This window comes from Frieseomelitta varia, unplaced genomic scaffold, assembly GCF_011392965.1.
Source record: "Frieseomelitta varia isolate USP_RPSP 00005682 unplaced genomic scaffold, Fvar_1.2 scaffold_281, whole genome shotgun sequence".
Taxonomy (NCBI): domain Eukaryota; kingdom Metazoa; phylum Arthropoda; class Insecta; order Hymenoptera; family Apidae; genus Frieseomelitta; species Frieseomelitta varia.
In genome coordinates this window covers 261,389-279,746 of record NW_025110014.1, presented here as the reverse complement: position 1 = coordinate 279,746, position 18,358 = coordinate 261,389, and the positions used below count along the sequence as shown (strand labels likewise).

Sequence of the window (18,358 nt, the reverse complement as noted above, 5' to 3'; positions counted from 1 at the left end):
TATGTTATCGTGGGTACGTCGGGGGAAACGTACCTTACAAGCAACTCCCGTAGAGTGGCTTCATCGTCCTCCTGTACCTCTTCCTGCGTCTCATTACTGAACGAGCCGCGGCTTGGGTGATGATGCTGGTGATGCCTGCCGGTCGGCCTACCGGTGCTGCCGGGTGGATACTGTCCGTGCAGCCCGTGATGATGGTGGTGATAATGACCGGTGTTGGTGGAGGCCGAGTGCAAATAGCGGGCGACGGTGCTGGTTGCACGCCCCCTGGTCAGCTTGAGGCCGGTAACAGGAGGCGGCAGTACGGCGCCTGTACCGGGCTCCACGTAACTTCTTCGTGAGGCATACTGCTCCTCCTCCACCCTGATGATGTCCTGACGCCTGCCCGATGGCCGATCGGCCGATCTGCTGCGCGATCTCGCGCTAGTTCCAACACTTTTGCTAGCTTTACGTCCGGCCGTGCCGGCGTTGCTACTGGCGGCGTTTCTATCGCTTCCTTTGCCCTGCCTCCACCAGCTGCTACCGCCGACCTGTGCACCAAAATCGAGCCTTCCTCTCTCTTCCTCCTCCTCTTCCTCTTCCTCTTCCTCTTCCTCCTCTTCTTCCTCCTCCTCCTCCTCCTCCTCCTCCTCCTCCTCGCCGACGGCGGCACCAGCCGGCCCTGGCTCCGTATCCTGGGACCCCGAAAGGCCCGAGATTTCTTCGTAGAGGCACTCCGAATCCGGGTCCGTCGACACTGCCGCGCTCTGCCACAACTGGTTTATTGGCTTGAAGCCGCGTGAATCGGCCATCGTTTGAGCTACACGCCAGGACACAGACACAGAGAGAAGAATTTATACAACATCGACATCATCGTCATCCCCTTCAACGTCTTCCTCGGCTGTGTTGACTAAAGACCGCCCGACGCTGCATATCCGAGGGATACTAAGAGCAACGAGCGATAAATTTCTTTTTTTTATTTCGTCGTTTTCTTGTTATTAACGTTATTTGGTTTTAACGTTATAATTCGTGTGTGATTTATGATATTCTATACTGAGATTGAACAACAAGCGTCGTCTAACAGCTTGCACAGCAGCGATTTCGTGATGCGCCTAACCGATGCGCGTGTTTACATAGAATTTCGTAATATATATATACATATATACTTTTTTCTTTCTTTCCTTGAAAAGAAAAACTTTTGTGATCGCATTTGCATCGCCTCGTGATTGCAACAACATCGTGGAAGTAACATTTCGACGTTTCTTTGCTTGCTTTTTTTTGCTGCGTGCCACGCCACACGTTACAAGCGTCATAAACGCACGAGTGAGCAAGTGGTAATGACATTCCATCAGCCACGCAGGAAGGATGAATTCCGTAAAAGAAAAAAAAAAACAAAAAATTGCGCAACGGCGAAGAAGGAAAAGAACGAGGAAGAAAAGGCTCGATCGGGGAAGAAGCGACGTGTGAACGTGTGTGTGTGTGCACGCATGCGCGAGCCCGCGGTTATCATGTTCCCTTGAAGGCGATTCGGCTTGACACGACGATAGTCAGACCACGGATCCGTCCCGTAACACGGTTTCCGTTGCGAATTAATCGAGAACGATTCTCGCGTCAATTCGCCGAAACGTCTGACAGCGAGTCAAAACGAGAAGACACGATGATTAATTCACGCAAAGTTCTGCTCGCCAGTTCCTGAGGGCGTGCACAAAGCTAAGCTTTGGGAAAGTTTTCCCTCGCTCGCAGGCGAGTGTTGCCGTTGCTGAAAGTGCAGCAGTCAGTTTCAACGGTAAAGTAAAGGAACGAGTTAACACGAGCGAGCACGGCGAGAATCGACTACTTTCGCGATTCAATCAAATTGAAATCGTTTGCTCGGCGGTGTACCGAGTAAGCCGAGCGACGCGGGACGTGAAATTTCTTCGAGGGAAATTTCTCGATGCAACGTTTCCTCCCCCTCTCCCGGAACGGTCGATCGCAGCGAAACGAAGCTTATGAATTTCCATTCCAGCCGACGTGCACGTAAAATTGGAAACGATGAGCCAGTTACTGCAAGATCGTGCTGCAGTAATTAAGCCGGGCCTCCTGCATGCATCGGGCTCCGCCTCACGACGACAATTAAAGTACCACAATAACGAGCATTATTAATATCGTTCGCCGTCGTTAAGTAAACCCGAGCTCGCGCCCGACGCCGAAATCCCACATCTGAGACAACAGAAAATTGCCACGACCTTCTTTTTTTTCCATACATAGTTCGACGCGCGTGTGATTCATATAAAAACAATGGAAAAGTACCGCGACTGCAAGTATGAGTCGAACGAAGCTCCACAATAACAATATCTCTCGTTAATCGTTCAACGCACTCGTTTCAAATCAATCGTGGATCATTCTGTTCGATACAATTCGTTTTGCATCGTCCTTAAAAATGAAAAAAAAAAAAAAAAAAAAAAAACTGTGAACAAATGCAAACGGAATTGGACAGATCGGAAGTGGTGCGCAGCACTTCGAAGCGTTTCAGTGGCGGAAGAAGCGGAAAAAATTGCACGTAGCCGCGGTATAGGTGCGCCTATGCTAAACATCCTTATACTGTGGCTAGGTGCAATTACGGAGTCATTGAGCCCTCCTCTCGTCTCTCGATCAATTAACACCAGCAATCTCGTAACGAGTAATCTCATAATCTCGAGAAGTAGGAGTAGGCGCGGTTATATCCGGTAGTTACGAAACAATTAGCTGGCTATCGAATATAACTGCCGATAAATTGGCAAGCGCTTACTATGTGCACGAACTATGTGTATGAAACAGCGATGTTTTTCTTTTCTTTTTTTTTTTTTTGTTCTCTCTTTTATTCTTTTTATATTTATTCTTTCTATATTTTTCAACGCTCGTTAAATAACATTGAGACTCACCTTAAAGAATTCGCAAGCCATCGTGCTCGACGATGATATTATCACGCCACGACGTTTCTCGTGTCCCGATTTCGAGCCGCGAGATCACTCGCCACTCGGGAATCCCTGCAATTTGGCAGAGGGAATCGCCGTTTTCTCGTAGCGGGTCGACTAACGTCTCGACCACGTTCTCGATCAGAGAAGGGGCAGAGAAGAAGGTAAAACGCGAACGATACGGAACGTGAACGAAGAGAGATCGGTGGAATTTCCACTGCGGTACGATTTCCACCGGCGTATCCGTGTATCAGAGTGCCACGTCCTTCCTCCGATCGTGAATTGCTGTGAGACGACGGTATGCACTAGGTGAACCTGCGAAAACAAAGGAAACAAACAAACGTGGTATTAGTCCTGAAGTCATAAAGTTCAACAATTTTGCTCGAGACAAGTAGAGGATCGTTACCATAAAGTTCCAAGTGGATTAGACGAAATCGCGCGTTGTTGGTATCGCAATAAAGGTGACTTTTAAGATCGTAGAAACGCAAGAAGCACATTGCAGAAATCAAAGAAACGCGAGAAACGATCCTCTAATTATCATGAGCGTTGTACAAAATTGTACCTGAGGTACCTAATGCAACAGACACCTATCGTATGAAAGTCCATACGACAAAAATCCATCGCGGAAAAGAGATTTTTACAGGCTTGGAACGAAGCTGCGTCGATACAGAGAGAGAGAGTACTGTCCACCTTGTGTCTAAATATAGACCGTTACTATCTGATATGAAATAATTGGGATTTAACTCACGGTTATTCGTTCAAACTATGTCCCGATAAGATTGCGTGATCTTCTCGTTTACCTCTGATCGAGCTTGAGAAAAAAAATCAACGTGTTATTCTTGTCTAGTCTCCAAGACGAAAGGAAACGAAAAGAACCAGGTAGGAATGAAAGGAAGAAAGATCGACGCACAAAGAAGAAGCATTCAACTGACGATAATTATTCCCCTCCCTTTAATCGGCCACGGTTTTTGCAACGTCCGTTCGTCGCTGGTACACGAATGAAAAGAATGCGAGTGGTAAAATTGCCTGAATGCCAAGGAAAGGGATGGCACGCTCGTTGTAGAAACCGTGAATGCATTCCCGCACAAAGGCGGTCGTAAACACGGTCGAGTAATGTATAATTACAGGCTGCAAGTGTAATTTCCAATATGACCTTGCTTGGCGACTCGGTGCCACGGCAGTTGGAGAATTCTCGCGGCACGTCGTCCTAGAACTCTTTCGTTCACGATTGAAACGGAAAACGCGCGAACGAGCGTAAATTTGTGCGACAGATGGACACGTGAAACGCGACTGACGATCGGTGAATGTCGGAACGACGGTGACTAACAATAACGCGTTTCGATTGCCTCCGGGGCGATCAACGACACAATTCCATTTGTTAAAGAAGTTTCCCATCCGAGAAGATGAAACAAAACAAACGAACGAACGAACAGAACGATAAAATGATCGACTCGACATTGTAATTGTAGTTGGCGTTCGGTCTGACCGACGTGTATTGATTTCTACGGAAACGAGCAACGCGCGATCTTCAAGTACGTACGTTTATTATAGGTCGAATTATCAACGATGTATAAATAACCCGACGAGCGTAAACAATGTAACGGAATAATTAAAATCAGATCAATCAGGGACGTTCGATTTTTCATTCGCCCAGGAACGACGTTTCGACGCGTAAGCGTGTGCATGAAACGAGCACGCAGATACGCAACAATAGCCGGACGAACGATAAAACCAGTTTCTGAATGAAAGGTCACTGTAATCCTTAACTTTCCCTCTCTGTTTGCGTGTGCTATCGTAGCTAATTACTCTGTCAAAATCGATGGCCTTTCGAACGACGTGCAACAATCCCGGCGATATACTCTCAACTTTCAGTCGCTCACCTCGTATCAACGATCCCAACTGTAGCTGGCCTCTCGGTGACGCTGAAATCGCCGATGTTCACCAGCATTCTCGCCGTAACGCACGATATACAATTTTCCGAGTTATTTACGAGTAAAGAGGACGAATCGTACACGCATATACCGAGTGAATGGGATAGAGGCGACACAACCGGTCGACGAATCGCGTACTACTAACGCGTACTCGTTCTGTGTTTCGCCTCGAAGATTAAACGAAATCCAAAGACTTTCTCCCCTCCAGTGCTGCTTGTTTCCTAGCCCGATCGCTTTCATTCGCCATCCTTGTCACGTCTGTCGAGCAAAATCTATCTGTCATTGTTCGCGGCCTGCTGTTACGTGTACTCGGTTTTCCAACCAGTCTTGCGTACAAGTTGCTTGGGCCGTACCGTAACTGTCTGCATCTACTGCAAGAGAGATCAAACGCCAGGCGACACCGAAACGCGAGTACATCTTTCTTTCTTTCTTTCTTTCTTTCTTTCTTTCTTTTCTTTTCTTCTCCCAACTTCTTTTTTGTTATCCGTGATGTCTGTCGCGAGAGATCGATTCATCCTCGTTCAACATGGAAATACCAAAGTTCGCCGAGTTTTTCTCGTTTTCTCCCAATTCCTCCGAGATCTGTCTGTTCCCCCCGTGTTTGTACACACGCGTTGGAAAAAACTTCGCGACACGAAATGGAGAATGATGTCGCGCGATATTTTTCATCATCCGGCGAAACGCGAAATTTATCGCTAGTAAAGGTAACGTAACGCGGAGTCGCTAGACCGTATACGAAATTACGTAAATTTATTGCCAATCAATAACAACGTCGTTTTTCGTTCTGCTGTCGTTGGAATTTCTTTTTTCTCTCTCCCTCCTTTTCTTTTTATTTGCTTTTCCAAATCTTTCTTAGCTCGTTCTTACGTTTACGAAAGTAGATAACGACGAAATACATAAATCAAACAGGCGGAATATGAAAGATATTATTATCGTCATTGCTGTGTCTTTATCGTACTTAAGTGAGTAATTACGAAATTAGAAAGAAAAAAATGAGTCACCCGAGGGTATAGTCTTAAACTTAGTCGTTGCGTTGAATTAAAATTTGAAATTCTATTTTATTCAACTATATTGCAACACCCTGTAACTTAGGAACCATGCTTTGTCACAATTATTGATTTATAATTTTAAAGTCGGATTAATTGCGTAACACTTTTGTTTCTCTTTCCGTTCTGCTTTCAAAAACATTTTCATGGAAATATATTCAAATGAGCCGAACAGCTCACGCGGCTGCGACGAAATTTAAAATTACGTCGAAATTATAAAGTAATTCTATTTAATTGAAATCTTTGACGTAATCGTGTCGATGAATAATCAGATCGTACACAATACGCGCGAACGAAAGTAAGACGGCATTCTAATAAATTTATTACGCGTTTGTACGCGTCTGCCAAGAAAAACTAGAGAAACAAGTATGGACAGTAGAATGTACCGTGAGCGAAATTTCCACTCTTGACTGCTCGGCGTAGTAACAACGCGGCTGTTCTATAGCCAAAGGGTATATAACCGGCTGAAAGTTGCGCTAATATTTTTAAATAAGGTTTGCCGCTGAACGGTTTCGACGAGTAACAGGTGCACAACCTACATTCGCTGCGCCGGCCTTCAGAAATCACGCGTTGAAACATCGCATCGACGATGAAAATGACAAATAGCGGATCGCGCGAGATAATATTCGCACCCATGTGTAACTTTGTGAGACGAATCCCGCCGGGATGAAGGGGAATTTCATGCCCCTTTCAGCGTCGCTCAGCCATATCGGCTTTAAAGTCGGTGAACGAGCAGAGATTGATGAGAGAGAGGCTGGATCCTACGAAAGATATCGGATATTTGGCGATATCTAACGTTCACGGTGACACACATACGTCCCCCGGATGCTTGCGATTTAAATGGATCAATGAGATGCGCTCCCGTGAAACGCTAGAGGCTAAGCTTTTCTCATTTCTGCACCATAGACCGCCGGCGTTGCGATGAAGACGACGTGAGGATACATTTAGGATTGGCATATCGCCAACAGGTCCTTCGGGAAATATATATTACACGTATATACATACATATACGTATGTGTATATTTACCCTATATATGTACCTGTACATGTAATATCGTCGTCGCCATGCACGTAAATCCAAAAACGTTTAGCTGCTTGCCGAGAGACCAGGTGTGTGCATTTCGCTTGATTTACACCGAATCCACCATAAAAAGAGAGGGGAACGAAATAGTCGATGAGCGGCGCGACCAGCCGCGCATTAAATCGCGTAACGCGTGAAAATTGCGATCAGCGATGAAAGCGGAGAGTAACGAGCCAAAGAAAGTGGGCACCGCTTTGGTCAGAGATGGGATAACAATGCGAGTTACCGTTTCGACTGCGGTAAAGTAGAAATTAGCTGAAAATACAAGGGACCGAAGGAGATCTCGGTCGTAGAAATGAAAATTTTTAGTATGAAAAAAAAAAAAATATATATATATATATGCATGTACGTATACGTGTGCGCGTGTAAACGTGAAATCGATCAAGTAAACGTGAAAGAAAAGTAGGTCACGAGCGTACGCTCGTCAAGTTACGCTTCTTCCGTGAATCTTAAACTTCTTAAATTTACTAACAAGTTTTTCATCCCATGGTTTGGAGTGAGATTTATTAATGAATATAACCGAGAATGATTAACGTCTGTCTCAAAATTAAGACAGAGTTAAAACTTCCTTGCATTCGATTTTAATATTTTACGAAAAAGATTTTTCTTCTGTATCCATTTTCTCGGGTAGATAAACAAATGAACTAAGTAATTAAAATACCGTAGGTATATAAATTCTTAATCTTGAATTTGATCTTTTCTTTTGTTTCAAGAAGAGCCCCCCCCCCCCGCACTGATTTAAATCCTTTCAATCGAACATTAATAATGTGCTAAATGTTAATCGTTTCAGGTGAAATTTCAATCGATATTAATAGTATATAAACATATAAAAATTAAATAACAAACTAGGATTAGATACCCTATTATATTAATTCAAGATAAAATTTTCATAATTAAATGTCGAATCATTAAAATAAAGTTTCGAGATCAATCGCCGATTGTTAGACACTTGCTTCCTATCTTGACCATGGTGTTTTCTTCGGCCCGATACAACCAGCTACGAGATGAATTACACCGAAAGATGGTGATGGGAACGTTACCTTAAACTAATCAGGAAAGTACACACACGCTTTATCGTATGCGCTTCGTGCACTTAGCGCACTGAAAGCAGTCTCTGTATACTATACGCGATCGAGTATGCATATGCACGTAAGGAATATGCACTTTACCTGTGCATGTATCATAACCACGTACACGTATGCGCGTGTTATGTGCGCTTTTATCGGTGAGGAAAAAGCAAGAGGAAAGTGGTGTATTTTGTCATTCTCTGTCTCTGATCGTTAGAGATCGCACGTTCACTTATCGTCGTTGAATTTAACATTTCTTTACTCGAGAACATTGCGTTAGAATATTTCACGAAATATTACGGATGGAAAGTAACAAGAAAGATGTAGAAGACTTGATACCAAAGGGTTTTTCTTTCACGTTCAGTATTTCAACAAACGCACGAATCACAGAATTTCTCTCGCTTCTCGATTCAGACTGCTCAATGAAAATTTCACTTTCAGCCATGTATGTGTTGATCGTGAATCATCAGTGATCCACGTTTGTACGTACTTGACGTTTTTTTAGAACAATTTCCATTCAGCGATTCCATAGCGCAACTCCAAACCGATGACGCACGAATGTATAGCTTCGTTGCGGTATGATACCGTCGAAGCCACCTCATAACGCCGCGATAAGGAAGATATAAATAAAGGGTCGACAAGACTGGGTATAGAAGGAACAGGCCGCGAGAGAGCGTTTGACACTATATTTTTCTATCGGCTGGACACAGACTGTATAGTCTGCAACAAAACCTCGATGAGAACGGAAGCGCAGTGGCAACGGAAACTGGAATGGAATTCCGCGGTGGGTGACGTCCGACCTCTCGAATTCGATGAAAGGCCCCGACGACTATTACCTACGTAAAAACGAACGCGAGGGCACGGCGATTGGAGAAACGGGTACACGGACGATTGTGGAACTAGACGGGCGAAAGGAAGGCATGCCTTACAGTTCCGATCGTTATCTAATAATGAGAAAAGAAGTTAAAACCGGTAGTAGGTAAGGACGTTCTTTTTCCACCGCCGATTTCGTGCCGCCGCATAAAACGCTTCCACGGAGGCCCGTGCATTTCCAAGTAGCACAATTGCAAACATTGATTCGAACCAGAAACTAGATACGTATGATTATTCCCTCCTTCCCTCCCCTTCCCCCCACCTCACCCTCCCCCTCGCCCTCCGGTCTGCGAGTATTATAGCTCGCGTGTAGATAACAATACGACAATGGGGCGCAGTTCGCGTCCGCGGAAGAATTGGAGGAGAAAAAGGCACGTTCAGCGCTCTCGCGTCCAAGTGGCGAACGTTCGATTCGTTTTGAATTTTGACATAACAGCTCCGAGACTCCACACACTCTCCTCCCCTCTCCCCCCTCCCCCCTCCCCTGGGATTTCACGTCTCCCGATACGAGAGACGTTCGAATTCTGAAATCTTCTCGAGTCGCGGTTCACTCGCGAACGACTCGAGAGGAGCCGCGAAAGAAGCGTGAACGAGAGAAAACGAAACGATGGGTTCGCGTTTTTTTTTTCTTTTTTTTTTTTTTTCGGAACGCACGATCTCGTTCTCGTTAACCTACTTACTTTTATTCACAGCATTCATTCATCCGCTTCGTGCAACGCGTTACCTACGTATACGTACCCTATATGTATATATATATATATATATGCTACTCTATATATATAATATATATATATATACACATACGCGTATATATGCATATGTGCATGTATATATGCAAGTCTATCTATATCGTCGACAGCGCATTCGCGCATTCTACGAGAGAATCAAAAACGCGTTTTATTACATTTCGGCATGCAAATGGCGTTCAAATGGTAACGGCGCGGACGTGGGCCTCGTCTTCGTCGTCTTGTCTTCGTTATTTTCATTTCTAGTGTTCTTCTAGTAGCTTCGTCTCTCGCCGCCTCGGCAATCGGTCTGTCCCGAGTTTCCCAGATAATCGTTTTGCCGTTGACGTGAAATCAGGATCCCGAAAACGCGCGCGATTGAACGACCGTGAGGCCACGGCCGTGTAATCGTTTCCAGGAAAATCGATCCTCGCCAATTAACATGGGCGAGGTTGAGGCCGTGTCATAAACCAACGAGGAACAGGATACATCCTTTATCCTCCACGTCGACGATCGGGAGGTGGGTAAAGGAAGAGTATCGTCATTCATTGCCTAACAAAACGAACGAATAGATTGTATCCAGTTCGAGGACGCGTGCAATTTACAACCCTCCTGCTGCTCGCCTGGACGTTTAAATCAGACGAATAATTAGCGGTGGTACCGCGAGAGTGTCGAGTAGAGAGAGGTAAATAGAGTATCGGCAAGCACGTTCATCGATAGAGTAGCTCGATAGACCCAGGAACGCGGGGCCGTGTTCGTTCCTAGGCCGATCTTGCCGAGCGCCGCGGGTGCCGTCGTCTTGTATTATCGATTGACGGAGGTTATGTGGAGTCGAGTCGCCGGGGCACGACGATCGCATAGAGAAAATACAGAACAAGAAATCCATCCAAACAGCATACGCGGGACGTCAAGAGATGAATAAAATCTTTTGTACCGTTCGTGCTACTTCCTGCTCTTTTATCCTTGATCACCATCCTCTCCCCCTACCATCCTTTCGTGTGACGTTCTTTCTCTGTCTGTCTGTCTGTCTGTCTGTCTATCTATCTATCTTTCTCTCGTGCTCTTCCTTCCTACACAGCACTCTCGCACTCTCTCTTTCGCTCCTTATGCCTCGATTTTCGTCTGCATACTTTATTTTCATTCTCCGTCTCACTTTCTCCCTCTCTCGTTCTGCTCGTTCCGTCTTGCTCGAACGTGAACCGCGTACGTTCTTCTCTCGTGGGAAAGGACAAGCGCACCGACGAAAGGTAGGCCTCGAAGAACAAAGTGGAAAATCTGGAGTTGGGCTGGGTGGGACTCGACGAATGAGCCAGAAAAAGAAAAAAAAAAAAAGGAAAAGAAAAAAAAATACGTCGGAGAAAACCGTCGGAAAAATGTTCGATGGGCACTCACCGTTTTGGATATAGGGGTGGTTAGACCGTCTGACGAATTGCACTGGAAGCCTGATTGGCAGCAGGAGCGATCATGCTCGTGGCGTCAAAAACGGCAGTATTGGCAGTGGCGGGACTGGCGGTGGCAGTCACAGCAGCGTTGACGGTGGCGGTAGCGGTAGTGACGGCAGCGATAGTAACGGCAGCGGTGGCGGTGACGAGGACGACGCTGACGGTGGCGGCGACGGCGGCGGTGGTGGTGGCGATGGCGATGGCAGCGGCTACGACGACGTCGAAGACGTTGTTGTACGCGTACACGGCACTGACAGTAATAGCGTTAGCAACTGAGTCACTTCCCTCCGAACGATCTGGGGACACCATCTCCTTGCTCGTCCGATCGCGTGCACAACCGACGACGATGCCGACGCCCGCACTGGCCACGACGCACTGTGGTCGCGCTACCACGAGTACCATCGTCGTAGTCTCATCGTCGTCGCCGTGTCTGCGCTGACACACCGGTGGGGAATTAACGGGTGAACAGGCGGGACCGTTCCGTTTCGTTTCTATCCAGTCCGATACGGTCCGGAACTAACAGTGACTTCGAAGAAGGCGGTGGTCGTCCCCCGATCGACTGCACGACACCGATGCTCGATGGCAGGAGACGCCCCAACGCGGGGCACCTAGTTCGACGTATGCCGAGCGACGGCTCACCCCGCGATCCGTCTGCGCTCGGCCCGACTCGCACAGTACCGTAATCACCACGGGTGCTCCTCTGCCTAGGATCCCCCACGTTATCCCTACTCTTTTTCCCTTCCTTCTTCGCTTCTCCGCTCTCTTCCTACTCTGCTACCATCGTCGCTTCCTGATGCACCCCCCACCCACTCCCATGTCCACTTCGTTTCACCCCCGAACGGCCACTTAACCGCGAAATTTTGAAGAACACCTTTAATTTGTGCGTGTTCTCCCGTCGTATATATCGTTTCGCTTCCTTCTTCGCTCGCTATTTTCACTCGGACGAGAATTGTTTACGATCGAGAACAGGTCGCTTCCATTAGTTTCTTTTTCGGTCGAATCGCATCTCACGAACGGAAATATAAGTCGAGTTATCTTTTAAAAATTCCAAACCGACACGGAGTGATCGATCTCTTTAATCTCTGTCTCCTCTTCCCTCTGCGAGCAGTATCTTCAAATCTGACATCCGACGCGTCTGTTTTGACGCGTCTTTATGAAAGAAACCAGTCACTCGTTAAATGAGACATTTCGTTTGCTGAAACCCGCATACAGAACGGAAGTCGAAGACAGACAGGGGAAAGAAAGGTTGCGGAGTTGCATGTGGGCTAGAGCGAGCTGGCCAGACGAAAGGTGCAGAATAGGTGGACTCCAGTAGTGGGAGTAAACGTATGGAATTGTTTTAGTCGCGGGCACCAAGAGCCCTTTGGGGTGACCTGAAGCTGTCGGGCACTCAGCGGCAAAGCGGGGGGTTAAGGAAGCCCTTGAAATCAATAGCCAGTCGCTACTGCCGCCGCCACCCTGATCAGGCTGTTCTGCGCTGTATCCGCCAGCCGCTCCACTCTTTGCCATCCACCTCCCTCTTCCCCGATCCTGATTTATCTGCACGTTCAGACCGACCAAGTCCTTCTGTCCGACCTTAGTTCGCAGTCGAACGTCTCGCTATGAGTGTCGTTTGGAGAGCTCCATTAAACGAGCACATCACGTGTCCAGTGAACAAATTATTTTATTCTCCGAGTTTCGCTCGGAACTAATTTTTCTTTCCTTTTTTTTTTTTTTTTTTTTTTTTTTTTTTATGTTTCTTTTACGTTTTACTTTAGACGACAATAACGTGCTATTTCGCTTTTAAAGACACAGCGAGGGTGAGAATTATTTCCGCCCTGTGACGGTGTTAGCGCGGAGAAAAGATGCATTTTTGCACGATGTACAAAAAGATAACGAGATGACGAGCGTCGAGTATTCTCATGTATACAAAAATGATGTAGCGTTTATGCTGATCTTTACACTTTCGTATCTTGAGATACGCAGATATGGTGTAGAATAGATATTGTTATTCAATCAAACAAGCATGACGCTGCAATTTACTTTCTCGATACACTGGCTGGGAGATATCCAGATAGCAATAAAGTAAAATTTCCAAATTGGTCGATCAACGGTTTTTATATTTCTCGGTTGAGATATTTTCCTCCATCCTCTCTCCTCCCCACCATTTCACCTCTCTTTTTCCGTTCGATGGTCGCGCAGGGAGAAAGTATGCGAGTGCATGTGCACCCGAGAAGGTAGTCTGATTATAAGTTGACCTACTCTACTTTAGTTCGCGTATCTATTTTTCGGGAATGAAGGGTTTAAAATTCATCTATAAAATTATCTCGCGCGTCCAATCGATTCGAAACTATATTTATGCCGGTCTAACGTTATGCGATATCGAGCAACCTTCATCGTAATTGATTGACGATATTTAAAGTACAAGTACATCATTACTTGAACTTGTTTAACGTAATTTTATTAAACGTGTATAGTAAGAAAATTGATTGCTACATTAGTTTGGAACAATTATTTCACAATACATTCGAAATTATCGAATTAGTTTGGATATATATATATATATATATATTATATATATACACATACGTATAATATTTATTTAATTACGATCGTTTTATAACCTTTATAGATTCAGTCATATTTCATTTTGTTTTTTTGTTTTCTTTATTTACATAACGGCAATCTGTTCGCTTCGCTTCCGAGTTATGTATATCGTTAATGTTATAATTCTACATATCGTTACATTTTCTCCACAACAGTGATAATAATGTAGTAACAGCGAGACACTTCATAATGGATTAAGAATTCAAGCGATAAATCGAGAATAATCATGTGTAAAAGAAAATTCTTCTTTTGGGCGAAACAATTTTGTGCTAGTGTGTAATAGCGTATGTATATTTATTATTATCATTTTAAATAATATATTTAGCAGGAACTTAGGAAGTTGTTCTTTCGAGAAGTTGCAACATATTTGGAAGATAGCGGAGAATTCTCAAACCATTTTCTTATGTGCCTCATATATTCGTACAGAAAAAGCAGTTTATACCTGTACCTTAGATGATACGCTTATTTCTTAATTGTGTTATAAACACGTCAATATAATAGAAAGAATTTAACGATGATTACACTTCATAAACGGCAAAGATGCATAAAACAATGAAATGAAATGTCGTTGCATTGTATTAAACTTAACTCGCACTATATTAAACATGTACCACCATTCCACCAGTTACTGATAACTTATTAAATATTTCTTTAAAACATCAATGAAATCAAGAATTTGTAACTTGTTGATCAGGAACTCGAAGAATGATGAAAAAATACATACGAACGTATACGTATATCCTAAAAATTATAAATAATAGTCTGTAAATAATAAACGTTTAAATTTTTACACTTGTCAGCTAGGATACGTGTATACCACAATGAACAAATTCCCTTATTCAAAAGGGCCAAAAGAATCTTGCAGGCAGTATTTAAATGATAGAATTTTGGCAAAACACGAATATGTTCCTGTTTCTATTTCTAAGGCACAGATATACGAATTTTACATAATGTATGTGTATTTGTCTGCATAGATATATACACACACGTAATAACGGTGACGTGTTCAATAATATTTAAGATGTGATCAATCTACAAGTTACTTTTTACTATATAAATGTCTGTGTATATGTAAATACACATACATCTATATGGAGAAATTTATGATCCAATGTGACAGAATTTTTAAGCGATACCATATCCATGTATACCATGCACCACTTGAAATTATTTGAAAACACAGTTACCAGTAGAAAGGTTTAAAATACAAAACTTTCACCATGTGACATCCGAGATATCTTTATTTCGAATTTTTATAAGATAAACATAAAGAAATAAAAATACACTGAAGCGTCAAAAACTTTAATGCATCAACTCCTTAAATGATATTACCATTGCTGATGGATAGAGCCAGCGTATCCAAATTCTGAGTCATGAACCATTACTAATCAGCCAGCCCCCCTCCCCCTCCTGACTATATACGTTAGATATTAATACATTATCTTAAAATACATTATGTACAATCTTACATTGTGTGATTGTTAAGTACTGTTAGAATGTCAAAAAAATATTCGAATTCATTCTGTTTTCGTTTTATGTAAGGATGCACCACAGTTCTTGAAACAATTGAATTCACTTTCTCTTTTATTGAATGTATTCATTTAAAAGAATTATATTTCGTAAATTTTCGTATCCGATACATAATTCAGTTGGTGGCAACATGGTTTCAAAGACACAGCCGCAAGCGAATTTGTAAAGCGAGAATCCTTTTATAAGAAACATGAGAACAGAAGTAATATATAAACATGAAGATATATAGTGTTTAATTTTTATTTATAATTTGCTACTTAAACTAATAGTATTTTCTGGTACGTAACAATAACAAAATTTATCCACAGGATTTCCTGCATCTATACCCCAATGCATGCCATCCGAGTATAGTGTTTATTTCTTAAAAAAGGATTTCAAGTTTGATCGCTTTACCAAAATAGAAGCACACTCCTGCAGCGAATAACTCTATTATTGTAAACCACTACCCGTTCATGTTTATAGTATTTATTATGAACAATCGTGTAATACGATGATTGGTTTCAACCTCTGCGATCAGTACGTGGTATATGGTAGCAGGGGGGCAGGCTAAGAAACACAGGGGAAGAGGGGATGTGCCAAGTTATGCGGTAAAGTAATGGGTGCTCAGATCATTTTTCCCAGCACATATCCTAATATAACCATGACAACAGCAATAAGGATGCTGGTAACCGTTGGTGATGATTCGCTACTATTCTGTGTGTTAAAATTTTTATTAGCCGACGTAGCTTCGTTAACCAACAGGACATTTCGTAATTGCAAGAGATCCTCCTACAAATAATAAAGATTACCCATATCCATTGCTTTATTTACGCTGAAATGGCATAGTTTTCAATTATTTACCTTCAATTGGAGATTTTCCTGTCTAAGGGCACTCTCTTCTTCCCTAAGCTGATTTACTTCTTGCGCTGCCTTTATCAGTTTTTCTTCTGTTTCTCCAGAGATCTGATAAAATAAACATATCATTACATAATAGTAATGAAGGCATGAGGCAAATAGACATGAATTATTACCTTTATTGGCGATGACTTAACAGAATCACCAACACCTTTATTTTTACCATTATTTGTGGCAACTTCTGATTTAGTTGTTTCAGCTGTCATAGTTTGAATTACTGGATTTTCAAATACACACTTTAGTTTAGATTCCATCAATTGTTCAGGATCTATGCCTTTCCACTTTAAAATAAAATTACATGTTATGATTACATGTGAAAGATAGAAATAAGGCTAATATAAGACACAATAAGACTAAGCATAATCGTAAGACTAATACAGAAAAAAAGAACAATAAAAATAAATATCTTTCATTCATTGAAAACTGACTGACTAATAATTATAATATTACATACCATGTCTGGATTTTCTTCATCATCATTATCACGAGCTACTAAAGCTTGCACCATGAATTTGTGTTTATTTTTTTCTGTTGGATCAAAATCAAATGGTTGAAGAGTCACTGAAAAATACAATACTTAGTGAAATAAACTCTCTTGTTTATAAACAGAAATAATTTAATTTATACAAAAGATCCATATTAATAATTATCACAATACAGTTGTACTAACAATTGTACTAAAAATTTTATTAAACATTTAATTAGCAAATTACAACTAACCAGCTATTTGTGAAATTTCCATTGGCTTGAGATATCCGCAATTCGGTCGTACACAATACCTTTTTGGAGCAGTTGTTTTTATTTTAAAATAAACTTTGTGATTCGATGGATTAGTTAATTTTATATATGATGTGACTGTTCTTTCTGTGAAAGGGCCTGTAATATAACACAAACATTATATTAAAAAACATTATAAAATACTGTTTTTAATATTTCTTTTATAACAAAGATCACATAAAGCATACATGTACCACTCATATATGTAAGTGTTCATCTTGTTATTCTTTCAATGCATTTCAAAATATCAAAACAGAATCCAAATAATATAGTATGGATGTAATGTTACAATTATGAGGAGAATAACATCTTAATATTTTGTTTATACAGTTAGGTTACATTTACAAAATTTTTCGTCATATAAACTACAATGTGAGCAACTCCTTTATAAATGTCATTCGACAAAAACCGTTTATTATACTGTGAACCATCTTTTCTCGACATTCTAAACCGCGTATGTACTCTTGAGCTTCCGTTGAACGCAAACAAATTTACGTACTAAACGAACGTTCGTATGTATCGTTTAATATGAACGCAGACACGAAAAATCTATATTTTATCGGGAAAAAAGTTGGAGGAACGTCGAAACAAATTGGATACGATAGAAAAAATAAATGCATAGAATATAATTTGATGAATGTGCTGACTGTATATCAGTTAGTGGAAAAGAGAAGTGAGAGGGGAGGTTGAAAATTGAATCGTGACTGTACTTAGCTTTGACAGCGAATGACGTACGACGAATAGGGTTAGGTATGATTGAAAAGGCCGATGATTTTCGGTGGGTCATTATACGCAATCCTACTTGATTACAAATCAAAATGCAATAAAATTGGCTAGTGGAGTCAACCTTACGTCATCTTGACAACGTAGCGCACCGTGTGCAGCTCGTGTTAACTAACCAACAAAGCGCCTGCCAGTCACGGATCGAACAAAACTCGGAGGGAGTTAAAGAGAGAAGGAAATGTGCGAGTTAGATACGAGTATAAATGACTGATTCGTCGTTTAAGCGTACCCCTGAACCGCAGTTCACTTCGCGGTTCGATAATTAAAATTTGCTCAGGCTTCACCATCCTGTCTGGAAGCCGACCGAATTCTATGAACGATTACCCGCAACACCTTCGATCACGTAAATAACAATATGAAACCACGTCTTGACAGGTTAATCGACGCTCCTTGTGATTTTATACAGCGATACCGCCGTGTCACACTCGCTACTTTCCGGGATTCCGTTGGACTAATTCTGATTTTTGCTCTGAATCGAATACGCATGCGTCACGACGGAAATTATCAGGAATACAGTCGTTACGTCACGAACAGACGTTACCGCGGTAATCATATTCGCTACTTCTACACATCCCGAAACTCGGAATGCCGGTAAAAGACACACGATACAAACCGAATTCCAGAAGATCGTCGATAGGAACTATTTCCTAATTACCGAGATCAGTAATTCTGTTTAATTGATGTTGATCGTTGTTACAGGAAACAAAGTGTGAA

The 18,358-nt window shown here is 42.5% G+C and overlaps 3 protein-coding genes across 17 annotated transcripts in view; 1 reads left to right on the top strand and 2 right to left on the bottom strand.

The window, feature by feature from the left end:
* The window catches only part of LOC122529220 (glucose transporter type 1), a 31,703-nt gene extending 19,878 nt beyond the window's left edge, over positions 1 to 11,825 (bottom strand). For 4 of the 13 annotated variants that reach the window (XM_043655086.1, XM_043655088.1, XM_043655087.1 and 1 more), the window contains exons 1-3: positions 4,790 to 5,021; positions 2,877 to 3,224; positions 34 to 796 (exon numbers count right to left, since the gene is read on the bottom strand). In XM_043655086.1, coding sequence (XP_043511021.1) covers positions 34 to 788 — 755 coding nt within the window. In that variant the 5' untranslated portion in view covers positions 789 to 796; positions 2,877 to 3,224; positions 4,790 to 5,021. Of the gene's footprint in view, positions 1 to 33; positions 797 to 2,876; positions 3,225 to 4,789; positions 5,026 to 11,024 lie in introns of those variants that run through there. The other 9 variants (XM_043655083.1, XM_043655085.1, XM_043655082.1 and 6 more) reach the window with 8 other exon arrangements.
* LOC122529229 (methylosome protein 50-like) overlaps positions 1 to 18,358 on the top strand; it is a 41,417-nt gene that overhangs the window by 20,939 nt on the left and 2,120 nt on the right. The window contains exon 1 of one of the 3 annotated variants that reach the window (XM_043655123.1): positions 5,148 to 5,247. The exons of 1 other annotated variant lie outside the window; for it this stretch is intronic. The gene's annotated coding sequence lies outside the window, so the exon portion shown is untranslated. Of the gene's footprint in view, positions 1 to 5,147; positions 5,252 to 18,358 lie in introns of those variants that run through there. One more of the 3 variants, XM_043655119.1, reaches the window with a different exon arrangement.
* LOC122529231 (vesicle-associated membrane protein/synaptobrevin-binding protein) lies at positions 14,884 to 18,146 on the bottom strand. The gene is made up of 6 exons (XM_043655125.1): positions 17,874 to 18,146; positions 16,805 to 16,960; positions 16,539 to 16,645; positions 16,201 to 16,365; positions 16,031 to 16,132; positions 14,884 to 15,958 (listed from the first exon to the last, which is right to left on the bottom strand). The coding sequence occupies exons 1-6, from the start codon at positions 17,929 to 17,931 to the stop codon at positions 15,794 to 15,796; spliced, it is 753 nt and encodes a 250-aa protein (XP_043511060.1). The 5' UTR covers positions 17,932 to 18,146; the 3' UTR covers positions 14,884 to 15,793.